This window comes from Telopea speciosissima, chromosome 4 (genome assembly GCF_018873765.1).
Source record: "Telopea speciosissima isolate NSW1024214 ecotype Mountain lineage chromosome 4, Tspe_v1, whole genome shotgun sequence".
NCBI classification, from domain to species: Eukaryota; Viridiplantae; Streptophyta; class Magnoliopsida; order Proteales; family Proteaceae; genus Telopea; species Telopea speciosissima.
The window spans coordinates 65,810,280-65,825,286 of NC_057919.1; the positions used below are offsets into that span (position 1 = coordinate 65,810,280).

At 39.0% G+C, this 15,007-nt stretch overlaps 2 protein-coding genes across 2 annotated transcripts; one reads left to right on the forward strand and one right to left on the reverse strand.

Moving 5' to 3' along the window:
• The first annotated feature begins 1,250 nt into the window (after positions 1-1,250).
• On the forward strand, positions 1,251-3,082 carry LOC122659895 (protein AGENET DOMAIN (AGD)-CONTAINING P1-like). The gene is made up of 2 exons (XM_043855054.1): positions 1,251-1,718; positions 2,554-3,082. The coding sequence occupies exons 1-2, from the start codon at positions 1,269-1,271 to the stop codon at positions 3,064-3,066; spliced, it is 963 nt and encodes a 320-aa protein (XP_043710989.1). The 5' UTR covers positions 1,251-1,268; the 3' UTR covers positions 3,067-3,082.
• Positions 3,083-9,578: 6,496 nt separating this feature from the next.
• On the reverse strand, positions 9,579-10,121 carry LOC122657522. The gene has a single exon (XM_043852244.1). The coding sequence runs from the start codon at positions 10,073-10,075 to the stop codon at positions 9,587-9,589; it is 489 nt and encodes a 162-aa protein (XP_043708179.1). The 5' UTR covers positions 10,076-10,121; the 3' UTR covers positions 9,579-9,586.
• Positions 10,122-15,007: the final 4,886 nt, after the last annotated feature.

A 15,007-nucleotide genomic window follows, 5' to 3' on the forward strand; every position in this document is an offset into this window, starting at 1 on the left:
GCAATATTCTCTCTATTTGTTCTGATTTTTATTTCCTTTTTTTTTTTTTTGGCCCTTTTCTTTCAGGAATCAATGCATCCTCTTCGGGGGATGGGATAAGAACAATATCAAATATATATATATAGGGTGATTGTCTAGTATTTTACCTTGCTAATCTCTCAAGCATTAAAGAACAATATCAAGCCTGGATTGGTGGCCAGGGATCCTAATAATAAGGTTATGGTCTGTATAAACTAGGGAGTTTCACCAAGAAAGAAATAGTGCCCTCAAGAACTTTTGAGTGGAAATGCTTTTGCATTAATCCAATTGTTTTTTAAGGGAAAGAGAATGCTACCTCGTGTGCGATGTGCGACCTTACGTCTAGAAACAAGACGTGTGAAATGACCATCGCACCCTCTGAGATTTCTATTTTTTCATGGGGACATTGTGGTCATTTCGTGTAACCCTGTGTTTAAGTGCAGGAGCTGCGCCTTGCATGCGACGAAGTAGTGTTGTTTCATCCTTTTTGTTTTTTTTGTATTATACATACATTGACTTAAGCTGAAAAACCACACATTATTTCTTATTCATGTAGAATTATATATTTGGAGCATCTTGTTGTAATCACATACAACAAGGGTGTCAAACAGTCAGTTCGGTCTGGTTTGGGTTGATTTGAACCAATCTTTAGGCTGGACAAGGGCAAACCGAAGCCAACCCGATAAGGGAAGGCATGGTTTCTGTTTTGGTCCAGATTGGTTTCGGTTCTCTCTTAATGAGCTTTTATCAGTTTTAGTTTCAATCCTATTCGATTTCAGTTTACCATGCATTCATATAAAGTTATAAACAGCCATTGGAAAAAAAAAAAAAGAGCACACATTTTTTCTGGTTTTTAGTTTGTGTCAGCTTTTGTCGGTTTTGATTCCAATTTTCAACCTATTTCATAATAGCCAAACTGAAACCGGCTCGATTCGGTTTGATTCGTTCAGATTCGTTCAGATTCGATCGGTTTGAGTGATTCAGTTTAGGGTTTGACAGTTGACTATATTCTTCTATATTACTCATGGGAAATAGATTTTTTACTTTTTCTTCACCCTTTTACTTTATCAAAATTACTAAAATACCTTCTTCCCAATCTTGTAATGTGGGTCACTCGAAGAGTCGAATTAGTAATTCTCCATATTCCTTAATCCAACGGCATTTCCTCCCGCCAAATAATCAGGAACTTGCCGTAACCCCTTCTCTCTCTCTCTCTGTGCCGTTCTTTCTCTGTGGGAGTAACAAATCTTATGGGTTGCAGAGCAAAAATGGAAACAAGGCTTTTCAAGAAGGGAACACAGGTCGAAGCTTGCTTCGATGAGCCGGGCATCCGGGGTGTCTGGTTCACGGCAACTGTAATCCGACCGCCCAGAAGGGACAAGAAGGTATATCTTGAGTTCCAAACTTTACTGAACGAAGAGGGAGGCTCAGAGCGGCTGAAAGAGAGGACCACTGTACTCAATATTAGGCCTTCACCTCCTCGTGAAGTCCATCGGACATTCAAGATGAATGAAGAAGTTGAAGCATTTCACGATGATGGCTGGTGGGAAGGAGTCATTACCAAAGTTCATGATACGGATAGGTTTTCCGTTTACTTCAAGGTTAGCAAGGAGGAACTCGTTTTTCCTGCATGCAACCTGCGTCTCCGTCGCGAATGGGTTGATGGCAGCTGGGTTCCTCCCTTTGAAGAAATCGACAAGGTAACAGAGCTTTAGTATTTGGATTCTTTCTTGGGTTTTTCTTCTGTTTTTCTGCATTCTACTTTTTTTTTTTTTATAAATTTGTTCAATGTTAAATGTAAGTTTTTCATTTGAAAGAAATTCTTAAATGTAATTCTTCTGATGTACCCATTTTATCTAGAGAAACGGTTTTCTGATGGATATGCAACCCTAGAATAAGAAAATCAAGACCCAATTTGTTTATCTTAAGCAAACAGGCAAGTGCAGGATGTGGAAGTAGTCCGATGAAATATAAATTGAAGAACTTGGGTTTCAAATGGTCATCTTGTGCGTATTTCTCGACCTTTTTCTGCTGTACTGTGTCCAAGAATAGATGCCCAACCAAATATGTAGTGAGAACAAGAAAACAGCTGTAATTATTAGTAAATAAGAACTTGTTTCCCCCACCCCAGCCTTCTTCTTGGTTGGATTTTGATTTAGATGGGAGTGTCAGATCTCTTCTTCTGTTTCTTCACTGCTGTCTTCTATGGCTGGTATCTTCTTTGGAGAATGTTTATCTTTACGAGACATTTTTATAACACTTGATTTCCTGTCATGTTATATTACTAAATTTGGTTTTAGATTCTTTTCTTTACTGCTTGCAGTTGTTAGTTTTCACATGGATTCCTTCTTTTATAGCATATCGTAGTCTCTGTTCTTCTGTAATGTTAGGCGTTTTTTCTGTTTAATGCTTGAAGATGAGTGCTTGCTGATCCAAAATCTGGGGATCTTCAAATCAAATGTTTTATAATGTTCATTTCCTATTCGTTTTTCTTGGTTGCTCAAGTTCTCTAGTTTCTAATAACTTGTGATGCAGAGTAATATGTGGAGATCAAAGGGGAGTAACATGCTGAAACCAAAGGGTCCATCAAAAAAGTATTCATCAAAATCTAAGATTAAGTTTGTAAAGGGAATGCAAGTGGAGATTAGCAGTGATGAAGAAGGTTACGTTGGTGCTTGGTTTGTTGCAACCTTTGTCAAAAAAGTAGAGAACAAGTACATAGTGGAGCATAAGCACTTCACAACAGATGATGGGACTGAGCTTTTAAAAGAAGAGGTGGATGTTCAGCACATCAGGCCTCTTCCTCCTGAGATTCTAATGGTCGACCATTTCAAACTTCTTGAAGAAGTCGATGCTTGGTACAATGATGCTTGGTGGGTAGGTACAATCTCCAAAGTTCTTGACAATTCAAAGTACATAGTCTACTTCAAGAACTCCAAAGAAGAAATGAAGTTTGAGCATTCGTCTTTGAGGCTTCATCAGGAATGTGTTGATGGCCAATGGATCAGGGCTCCCTGGGTAATGTTTCCTTCATACTCTCAGTTCTGATTTTCTCTTCCTCATATCTTGAAATTGAGACAGTATAGCTTTCCTCAATTGCTATTGTCTCCACAGCCCACAAATATAAGCAGTCAATCCTTCTGGAAATTCTCTTGCATTTGCATAATATGAATCTAGTTTATTTTCTGAGATCATTCCAAGCATTAAACTCAATCTGCATTTATTTATGACAAGAACCTGTGTTTTCTTAATAAGAATTTTCTATGGGTGTTGATATTTGGCTTGTTGGGTCCTTGCCAGGTTTTGGTGTGATCGATATTAGAAGTGCGGGAATTTTGCATAACAACCTTCCATCTGGTGGCATATAATGTGTATCCTGCATCTTGAGACATCTTTACTAATAATTCAAGCCTGTGGATTGTTGAGATATCAATATTGCATATCCGATCCATGGTCTCACAATTCATATGGAATTTAGCAGTGACTTGGCTTCTCTAACCCCCCCCCCCCCCCAGCATGCTTACAAATTTGTTAGTCTTTGAAGATACCTGAACTGTGATAAACCGATAACTCCTACAAGGCAAGATTCTTTGTAATTTGATTATTTCAATTGGAATCAATTCACAGTTTATGTGCGAACTGCATACTCCAAGTCTCCAACAGTGATTTGATTCACTGTTTCATTGATGATCTTCAGACAATAGTTAGGTTCATTGTTTACGTCCTACAAGCTTAATGTCTAATTTTGTGATGTTACTTCTTCCATAAGAAAGTATTTGCGTGATATTATAATGTTCAAAGGAGAAATTTTGCTTATGATTGTGGCACATTAGTTTTTGTCAGATCACATGAAGTAGACTGTTGGAAACAATCCTAAATGGTATGGTGTGATCCATGATAAAGTAGTTTGGATGGACCTTTGAACATCAATTGGAAGTTCTCTATTTGTTCTTCCAATACTCAGTAATCATACTTTACCCCAATGTGAGATTGATTTCCCCCATGCTAGTTTGGAAGATTGGTTTCAATGAATAGGGTATTTGCAGGAGATAGCCTGTCAGGCAGGGTTTAAAAGAATGGAATCAGGATCCGGATCTACCCTGGAACGGAATTGGTCTTTGGCCAAAATGTGCCCTAACCCTAGAAATCCTGTATGAATCGACCTATCTCCAAATCCCGATTTGTAAAACACTACTTCCAGGTAGAGATGCCCATTTTGCTTAAGAGCATTTTCCTGAAGTGAAAGTGACGAAAAGCTCACTCGCTTGCTTAATGAGTGAGATAAACTGAATAACCTTTTATGTAAGAATGAGTTAATTACACTTAATTGATGGTTGGCATGCTGATGATGAGACTGGACCAAATCGAGTAACAAGAGTATCAAGAACCACCTTCTCACACACGAAGTGATAGTCAATCTCAACTTGCTTAGTACAAGCATAGAAAATGGGATTGACAGTCATATGCAACACACTAAGATCATCACAAAAGAGAGTAGCCAGCAGGGTTGGAAACACCAATATCTTGGAGAAGAAAAGAAAGCCAAGTCAACTCAACCTCTGTGGAAGCCATCGCACGGTATTCAGTCTCCATGCTAGAATGAGCGATGGTAGGTTGTTTTTTGGCTCTCCACGAAATATAGTTTGGAGCCAAGAATAGTGCAAAAAAACCAATAGTGGAATGCCGAGTGATAGGGCAACCAGTCCAGTCAGAATCAGAATCACAAAAGGCAGAAAGATCAAGAGAACTGTCTCGTACAATACGAAGACCACGATCCAACGTATCCCAGACATAACGTAAAATGTGCTTCGCCATACCAAAATGAGTCACAAACTCACACTAGGGGCATACATGTACTGACAGACAGAATTAGTCGTAAAAGATAAATTCGATCTGGTCATCGTAAGCTATTGCAGGCGCCAACAAGACTCCGATATAGGGTAAAATTGAAAAAGGGAGTATCATTTGGCGCGGAGGGACGAACCACCATAGGAGTGGAGACATGTTTAATATCAACCATATGAGCACACCTAAGAAAGTCAATGACATATTCTGACTGTGACAAGAACAATCCTTGAGAAGTAGGCGACACCTCCAAGCCATGAAAGTAATGAATGGGACCGAGTTCCTTCACCACAAAATACGAGCCCAAAGCAAGAACAAAAGCATCTAAAAAACCAGAATCATTACTAAGTAAGAACAATGTCATCAATATAGAGCAGCAAGATCAGTATATGGCCATGATGGCGATAGACGAACATAGAGGATTCTAAGGCACTACGGAAAAATCCTGAGGCAAGAAGAAAGTCACTAGAATGGTCGAACCAAACACTGAGATGTATCAAACCCCAGAGGTTGATACATATATACTGGTGTTCACATCAAGTTGATGAATGAACCAACGACGTATAGTAGCAACAATGAGAACTATATTAATCGATTTGGGATTGATTATTGGGCTTAATCAACACCCTCTTAAGAGATCACCTCCGCTATTTTCTTTATCATCATATTGATTTTGGCCTGGTCTAAACTAAGCCCCTTCCTCATGAAGAAAAGGAAGACCCTCTGCGTCTTGGAAAGATGGAAGTGCCTCTCCCTCTTAGATTTTCCCTATTTTTCTTAGTATAAAAAATCCAGATGAGGGTTTGGTAACTCAACATGATTTCCTCTATTTCTCAAATCATAACTTTGAAGAAAAGGGATCAAATCATTATAACTGGAAATAAGGGATTTTAGCATAGTTGTAACAAAATTGTCATAAGCGGGTCAAAGATTCGTAAGAAGTTAAAAAACCTTATGTTGGCCTGATCTCGGTTTCCTAATTGAACTTTTAGCCGACCACATGTTCTTTTGAAGTCAAAAAGGAAAGTAGACAGAGGTGTGGAGTCCTTCGAGAATTGAAGCTTTGACAGGAGGTTAATTTTATGTGCCTTTGAAGCTTGTGAAAACGCATTTGAGAGAGTACTCCAGATATCAAAAGTAGGGTTGTACACGGATCGGATTTAGCTCGGATAGTTCTATATTTGCAGTCATATCCTATTAGCTATCGGACAGATCCGGATAGTGCTAAACGGATATGGATACGGATATGGATACGGATCGGATATTTTATCCGTTTACATATAAATATAGCTTTTCGGATAACTATAGCCTATTCGTATCTGCATCCGTTTAGCTTTTGGACGGATTCGGATAGTGCTAAACGAATACGGACACGGATACGAAAACGGATTTCGGCTATTCATTTACACCCCTAAAAAAATTATTTGATTTCAATCGTTAGTCCAAGAACCTCTTTTGAAAGTGTTCCTATGATCCAAGCTTTAATCAAGCGGTCTATTCGAATCCATGATGTGAAGTAGGGTTGCAACAGGGTCGGGTTAGGCCGGGCTTTATAGAATCCTAGCCCAACCCTAAATCCCCTTAGCTAGGCCCAAGCTCGACCCGACCCTAACTCAAGGCCACCCTGACCCACCCTCAGGGTTGGGCCGGGTTGACCCTGATTGGCCCTGATCATGGGGAGGGGAAGAAAATGCATGGACTGAAATGGGTTGGAGAGAAAATTATCAATTTTACATAAAATAACACTGTAATAAAATGTATTATATCACTTATTGTCTTCATAAATAATATATCATATAACAAAATGTGGGTGATGTTTACAGTTTATAATATATATATATATTATGTTAATATATATTTTATAGTATAACTTAAAACAGGGTCGGGCCGGGCCGGGCCAGGCTTAGCTTGATGCCTCAATCCTAACCCGATCTGACCCTGACTCAGAACCAGAAATTTTCAGCTCTGACCCGCCCTCAGGGCCAGATATTTCAGCCCAGGCCCTATTCGATTGGGTGGGTTCGAGCCGACAGGGCCAAACTTGCACCCCAAATGTGAAGTATGGATCACCACTCTCTTTCCTTCGGAAGTCTCAATCTCCTAATCTAGCAGAACTCTCGCCAGTAATAAAACCTAGCAGATCTTGACTCTCGATCAGAGAAGTCATCTGCATCTCCTATAGAAGATAATTATCTTGAGTAAATTTGATTGTGACGAAATTAGCAACATTCAAAGTGATAGGATAAGGTAACAGTGAGATCGAATTTGAGGATGCCATTGTCATCTTCTTCGTGCGCTAGAAGTTGTCTCGAGAATATTCTAATACCATAAAGGCTTTTTACAGAAAGTGAGAGTGACGAAAGGCTTACTCACTTAATGAGTGAGATAAACCGAATAGCCTTGCATATATATGAGAAATGAATTAATTACACTTGGCTGATGATAGCTCACACTTAGTTCTTTACAGTATATTTTGGATCGGATACGGATCGGGTGTGATCGGAGCCAGATATTCTCTAATCGAATACGGATACCTCTAAACGGATTCGGATGTGGATCAGATTTGGATTTTTGACCATCCGTTTATATCTCTGTCTTGTGTAACCCAGACCTTCCCCCCCCTAGTGGATACAATTCACCCTCAATCCATATCTCTTAGATCATGATTCTCTTTTCATCATATTCTAGAACCTGTTAAATCTTCAACAACCCTCCAAATCATTATTTACTTAATTTTTATTATTAAGTAATCGAATTTTTTTTCAGATAGATTTTAATTGAAAGTACTCGAATTGTTTTCTGGATGTCACTAAATGGATATAGATGCGGATTCAACTTCGGATTCGGATTTCGATTATTCGTTTACGTCCCTACTCTTAACACATGCAAACAAAATGACTCAAACAGATGCAAACCAAGGCAGTTGGGTCACTTAGCTTGCATGTGTTGAATTTGTTCAAGTTGTTAGGCATGTACTTGAGTAGCTTAAAGGTATTGGGTTAGACCCTCAAACACGTTACCATAGCCTACATCTCGCCTTACCCTCATTCGGGCAGGTGTAAGACAGTCATTGTGCACCTCCTTGTGTCTGCACAGCAAAGGCCGATGGGGCAGCCGCGTGGTAGAGGATCTAGATTGCTACATTCCTTGTTGATTTGTCCACATGTAGAAACAGATATGTCGAAATTACATGGTTATGACTTATGCCACGAACACTAATCTCTCACTCCATTTTAGTTATCAATCTGGATGTGACACGAACGCGACTTCTCTCACACTCCAGCTCAGTTATTCAATCTTGTTGTTTAGGGAAAAACTTAACAGATTAACATACATTAGAGGTCCCTAATATTTGTTTTGTATAAAAATTAGGCTGGGTGGTAGCAGAACGTACGAACCGCCAATCTAATCTCACTTATCTTTAATTGTAGCTGTAGAATTAGTAAAAGATTAATCTATACCGTTATTTGAATTTTCGGAGACACTGGTTCTCGATTGTTACGATAAAACATTTTAAAGGGATCTAATTGCAGAAACAGATTGTGGTTACCTGATAAGAGGAAGAAGGCGGCGACGAGCCACCGACGACTCTTCCCAGGTGTAGAGAAGGTTGAATGAAATGTGAAACTGGATCGATTGATTTCCAATAAATTACGTGTAGAAACAAAAAGTGGCGACTGAGACTCTGGGGAGATGAGATTGTTGAAAATAACAATAAAGAAGGGGTGGGATTATATCAGTCCGTTGAAAGAAAATTAACTGCCTAAAGTTGAAGAAGATGGAAAGAATTGGAAGAGGTGGGGAGCTGAAATTAGAAATCAAGCTTTAGGACCATTTCTGTAACGATAGAGCTTGACAAAGACGTGGACAGCGGTGACGAAATTAACCGATGAAGCAGAGGCTCATGACGAGGATGACCATGGGAGTGATCTTCAAGCTCGGGGCGTCGTTCGTGTAAAACCTCAACATGGTTGCTTCTACTTTCGCCAACACCAAACCCATCGGATCCGCCTTCTCCACCACCGCCGAGCCTCCGCCGGATGCAGTTGCTGCCACAGAACTGCACGGGGCCATAATACCCGACTGGGTCGCTGGAGAAGAGTTGGGGGGGGGGGGGGGAGGAGGGAAGGGGGATATGGAGAGGCGGGAGGGGGGAGAGAGATGGCGGGGAAGGGGACTGAAATGGTATAGGGCGAGGGAAGGAGATGGGGTGAGCACTAGCAGAGTTGCAGAGGGGAGAGGGCAGGGTAGAGAGAGTACGGTCCCAGCCGGTCTTAGGAAAGTAATTCAATGGCTGAGATTGGATGGACTTAAATCAACGATAATGAACTGAAGAACGGACTATCTAGCTATTTTTACTCATGTACTGCTACATTTTAGCCTGAAAGTTATGATGAGATTATATTAAATTGGTAAATTTTCAAAAAATTAGGAGATGAGGATTCAATTTTTCATGTTCAGGCATAAAATACTTTGGGATTTTTTTAAAAAATATCCATAATTGAAAAGTTATGCCAAAAATTAAGAACTTTAATCCAAAAAGCATGAATTATTTATAAATGGAACTCCTTGGCCTCTTAATTTGCATAATAGTACTAATTAAATGTTAAAAAAACCAAAGACCATGCTACAGAGTAGAGGCATGGATAGTTCATAGATGGAGGTGATCGATGGACTTGCGAAGCCATTTATATGATTAGTACAGAAGAGTAGTACCAATAGGCTAGATTTCGACTACATTTCCTTGATTGGCGGTGGCGGCTTCCATTCCTCCTTGATCGTCGTTGTCCTCGATCTGAAAGGCAGATACCGGAAAGGTCTTGGAGATACCGACGCTGCTCTTGAAGGTGATTTTGTCGTCGGAAGGAGGATCGTTCACATGTATATCGGTGAGTGTGATCCACAAAAGCAGCTCCCTCACCTTCACTCCGGTCAGCTTCCTGATCTTCTTTTGTTCAACGTATGCTGTGACCATTTTAGCATACGATGTCAAATCTCCGATCTTCTCGAACTTGTACTCTGTCTTCTCTTTTTGCTTCACCCACACGAATCCCGTCTCTTTCACGTAACCACATTCCTCTATGTTCTTCAGCGGCAGCAATCCGTTCGGCAACTCTGCTTCCTTGAGGAAGAACTTCGTCTTCTGCTGCCCGATCTCGTCTCCATAGTACACCTCTGCCTTCGCTCTTATCTCCTCCGTCACTACAGACATCTTCTTTCTCTCTCAATCTCTATTTCCTTCTTCTTGAAGTGGACGATGTGAGGTTGCAAAGAGGAGGAGAGGAGATTAATATAGAGTTGTCGAGGGGGAACATTAATTGAGAAATTATTTGGTAATGGGGGTAATTGGATTAGCAGAGTAAGTAGGAATTAAAGAAGGAAGGGGGTAGTTGCAAGTTGCCCACTGCCTGTCAGGTCTCATTTACAAAAATACCCTTCTTCTTCGTGAGCTTCAAACCTTCAGCAACCCGGTGACTCAGGGTTTGAAAGTCCCATCAATCGAATCGGCAGATTCGAAGCCCGCTACTAATTCCTACCAATCCAAATTGGTGGATCCAAGAAGTGTTCCTAGTGTTCAATTCAATTGCAACCAGTTGGGATCAGGCTGATTCTGCCAACTTCTCATTCCTTATTGATAAAAAACAACGTCAGGATAGCACAGTTGGCTTGGGAGGAGGCCTAAGAAAATTGAAGGTCCTGAGTTCGATTCCACCATCCCCCTTGAGACCATTACTTGAGAGGAAACTCCCTAATGAACATGAAATCCCCAATATCTCTCTGGCCCAAGTATCATTGAAATTCGAGATGGGATTGAATCGGCCAATGTCAATTTCAAATCACATAGAATTAAAATCAGGCATAATCAGCCAGATTCAATCTCAGAAAACCTAGAATTGACCCCTCATATCTGAAAACCCAATTGCTATTATCCAGCAAGAAAAATCCTAGAATCAGATACATTAAAATATCGACAATAAATAGAATGGGTCACCAATCCGAGTTTTGAAAGAGTGATGTGTTGGAGAGGATTATTTTCCTAACCCATGACTCATAAAAAACGAGAAGGCATGTGCCGTGTGGAGGAATCCTCAATCTGGATTCTAGCGTCGAGGGAATTTCCCAAGTATAAATATGAAAGTAGGATCGGGCTCCTCTACGGCACTGTCGCACTGGATTGCGTCAAGCCATCAAACATCTTCTGGCGCAACATTAGAACTTGCCATGTGGATTAGTTTCCATTTGAACGGTGTGGATCGAGTTGAAAATTTAAATTTTAAAATTAAGAAATCTCTCTATCCATCGCATGTGCAGTATGCTCAAGCGTGCTTCATCCATCCATGCCGTCCAAATGAAAAATTGTCCATGTGACGAGCTCTGGTATCATGCTCAGAAGATGTATGACGCACCCTGCGCCATAGAGGAGTCGATGATATGGAAGGATGGGAATCATGTAACTCATAAATGGTAAGGGGCAATCCGGGGACATGGTAAAAATGGTTAATTAGAAGAATTAAAGCAGCAATTTAAGTAGGAAATGGAGAGCAAACAGCATTAGTGTGGACCCACTGGTGCCAGACGAGTAGGAAGTAGGAAGGAACCTCAAGGTTGGGTCATAAATGCAAAAAAGGCCGAGAACACCTGCCCACCTTCCCTCATTAAATCACTTCTCTATTCAATTCGCTAAATTATATTCTGGCCGATTTCGAACCAATTCAGATTGAATTGGCCAGCATGGTTTGAGGCATCAATACGAATCGGTCGTATGAGGTGATCTATACACAAGCAGATCCTATATCGGTGGAACAATACAGACCATGGGTAAAACTGTCCAAAAAACCTGATTCTTTAAGAAAATCGGGGACAAAACTGTTCAATATAGGCCGATTTCTCAAGTTATTGGCATTGTTGAAATGTTCAACCTGGGGAGGAAACAATCTCTAATGTAAGGATTTTAAACTCAGAATCCAGGATTGAAACGGACCTTACCCATTCAGGTTAGAATCAAAATCGGCCCTAAGAACCCTAGAATTGATCCCAAATATGAAAACACAGCGATCCGATCCAAAATCAAATTGGGATCGATCATGGTCGTTTCCAATCTAAAACCACCAATTTCAATCCACATGGGCCGATTCAATCGATCTAATTCCGATTTTTTAAACATTTATCTGATGTGAAAATATATTTGTTCATGTTATTAATGATATGCAAAATTCAATGTTTAAAACTCAGAGTCAAGTATAAGATTGGTCCTCATCGATTCCAAATTGAATTATTCTGAAATCAATTGAAAAAAGAAGGCACTTGGCGTAACTCGATCGAACTTAGTATGCATAGAATCGGGTTTCATTGCAATCTCAACCTTGTGCTTATTTCATTCCTCTTTTTATGCTTGGGATGGTGTGGGGGATGAAGGAGGGGTCTGGTTCCTCTCCAATGAGCACACCAGCCCAATGTGCTTAGGGATGTGTGTCAGTCAGCCAGCCCAGCCCAGTCCAGCCGTCGGATGCCTCGTTAGGCACTTATTGAGCGGATGCCTCACAAATGTATTTTTAAAAGCATTGTACTTTGTAATTTTGGAAGGACAATGATTTCTCATATTGCATGTTCGATGTTTTTCTTTAAGGCATTATAAATACTTTGTGATTTATGCCAAGATGATGATTTCTCATATTGCATGTTCAATGTTTTTCTTTAAGGCATTATAAATACTTTGTGATTTATGCAAAGATGATGATTTCTCATATTACATGTTCGATGTTTTTCTTCCAAGGCATCATACTTTAATCAAGCATTGAAGATGAGTACTCTTATTCGGCTTTTTCTCGCAACTCCTTTTATGAATTTTCAAAGATGTTTTACTCCACATTTTATAGTCTCTTGAAACTAAATATTGAAAAAGTTTCCAACATATAAAATTTTACACTTTTACACGGAAACAAATGGAGCCTAAGTCCAATCCATTGTGGGAGTTCGAACTTGGATTCCCTTGGACATTTCCTAATGTGATTCTATAGAATCTCTCAAAATAATCATACAAAAATTATATCAATAATGCCTTTGATCACCCAATAAATAGTCAGTGATTGGCATCTCTTCTACGATTTACTTTACAATCCTCCCATACCTAAGAATCAGGGGACCATAAAACTCATCTATCAAACAAATAAACAAAATTGCAAGATAAGTTCGTCAAAGCGGGGGCTTGGAAAGGCATCTCTCTGAAGAGTGCCATGGAAATTATGATCGTTGAATATCTAGAGAATGATGCAGATTGGGCATATGTCAATTTAAACCTAATTTAACCAAATAACTCTTGTGTCTTGGCATACCATCCAAATGTATATCAAACATACTTACGATTGGATATTCAAGTTCTTAGATTTTTTTTTAAAATCAGGGACAAAAATTTTCAAAATAATTTGAAAGTCACATACTATTATATCATTCTCAAGATGTGTCATTATCTTACATATTTTGGATTACACATGTGAAATGAAAAGATTTTACCTTTTATTGAAGGAATTGTGTTATACTAAGGAAAAAAATTACGATTTTTTTTCACCGACTTTGATTACAATAATATTTTTTTTAATTCAAAATTTGTATTTTATTGCATGTAAAATTTTACCTAAATTTTTTTTATTAGAATGAAAACTTTACATATAAAGAACCTTGGAGTAACTTGTCGACAAATTTTGAGCCCCACCTAAACCACCATTTATCAAATATTAAGGGGCTGCTTGGATATTTGATTCTGAGGCAAACCTATTGGAAAACCCTCTTTCAAAATTAATATTTTGTCATTTTATATAAACAGCCTTCTTGCACTTCTTTTTTTATGGGACGGGGAGGGTTGATGAATAATTATCACTTTCAATTTGCGGGCACCTCCAATTTCTCCAATTCCTCTAATAAGAGGGGAGTGGACCCCACCTTGTGTTTTTGGACGAGGGATATGATGGTTATTTCTACCCCCATGTGAGGAATTGGATGGGATAACGATTCGAGGGTTGGTGGGGTTGAAGGGTGGTGTCCTTTCTTTTCTATCGCAGTTCCCCCACCCAACTAAATTAATTAACCAAATAAAGGATGCATTGATATCACCAGTAAACAATGGCCAAGGGGTATGTAAATTTGACAAAAAAAAATAAAAATGGAATATACTATTTATGTGGCTCCCAAAGAGTAGACTTAAGATGGAAGTCCAATCCGAAGGCTGAAAAGTGAGAGAGCATCTTAGCTCTGAGCCTCAAGATATATTCAACAGGTATTGCCATTTACTAGAAGGATGAGTTATTCGTCGCCCACAATGAAGAGCGAATCTCTACACTCATGGGTTTTGGCATTGGATGAGACTACTGGAACAGTGAAAATAATAGTTCAGAACCCAAACATTCATTTAGAGAGAAATCATTATGGAATCTCATTAGTGGGATTCCTTTTGTTTTATTCCATAAGTTTTTTAAACCAAAGATGAAAAAATATTTTTGAAATAATTTGAAGACAGACTTTTCATTATTGTCAATATCAAAAGATGTCATTGTCTTAAACATTTTTTGAATAAGCACATGAAATGACATAATTTATCATTATTGAACAAATAATGTGTTTTACTAAAAGGGCAAAAAAGTATACTTACAAGTTATTTGACACCATAAGGATATCAATAAGAAAATTCTTCATGCTTTAACCACGGTTATTGGATCGACAAGTCTATTCCTATTGGCATATGGTCGATTCATATCGGTATCCCGTAATACTTGATTGATACAGATCGGATCAATACAGTCTAATACAACCGATATATATTGAAATTAGTGACGATCGATACCGTTAATAAAAATCCATGATTTTAGCCAAAGAAAAAAATCCAACTTTGCAGAATCGACGAATCACACGGATTACCGAAGAGTTTCAGTGGCTTTAAGGAAATTTTCATAGAAAATGTGCATTTGACCATTATTTAGCTCACATGTGGCTTGTAATTTATGGGAAATTAAAAAAAGAAATGAAAATTTATGTTCACTACTACTGTGGTTTCAAACAATTATGTCTATCACCTCTAAAATTTCCAAAATTATGTCTGTACCCCTGAGTGCTAACTCTGTCAGTTTTATTTTGACAAGATAAGATAATTTTG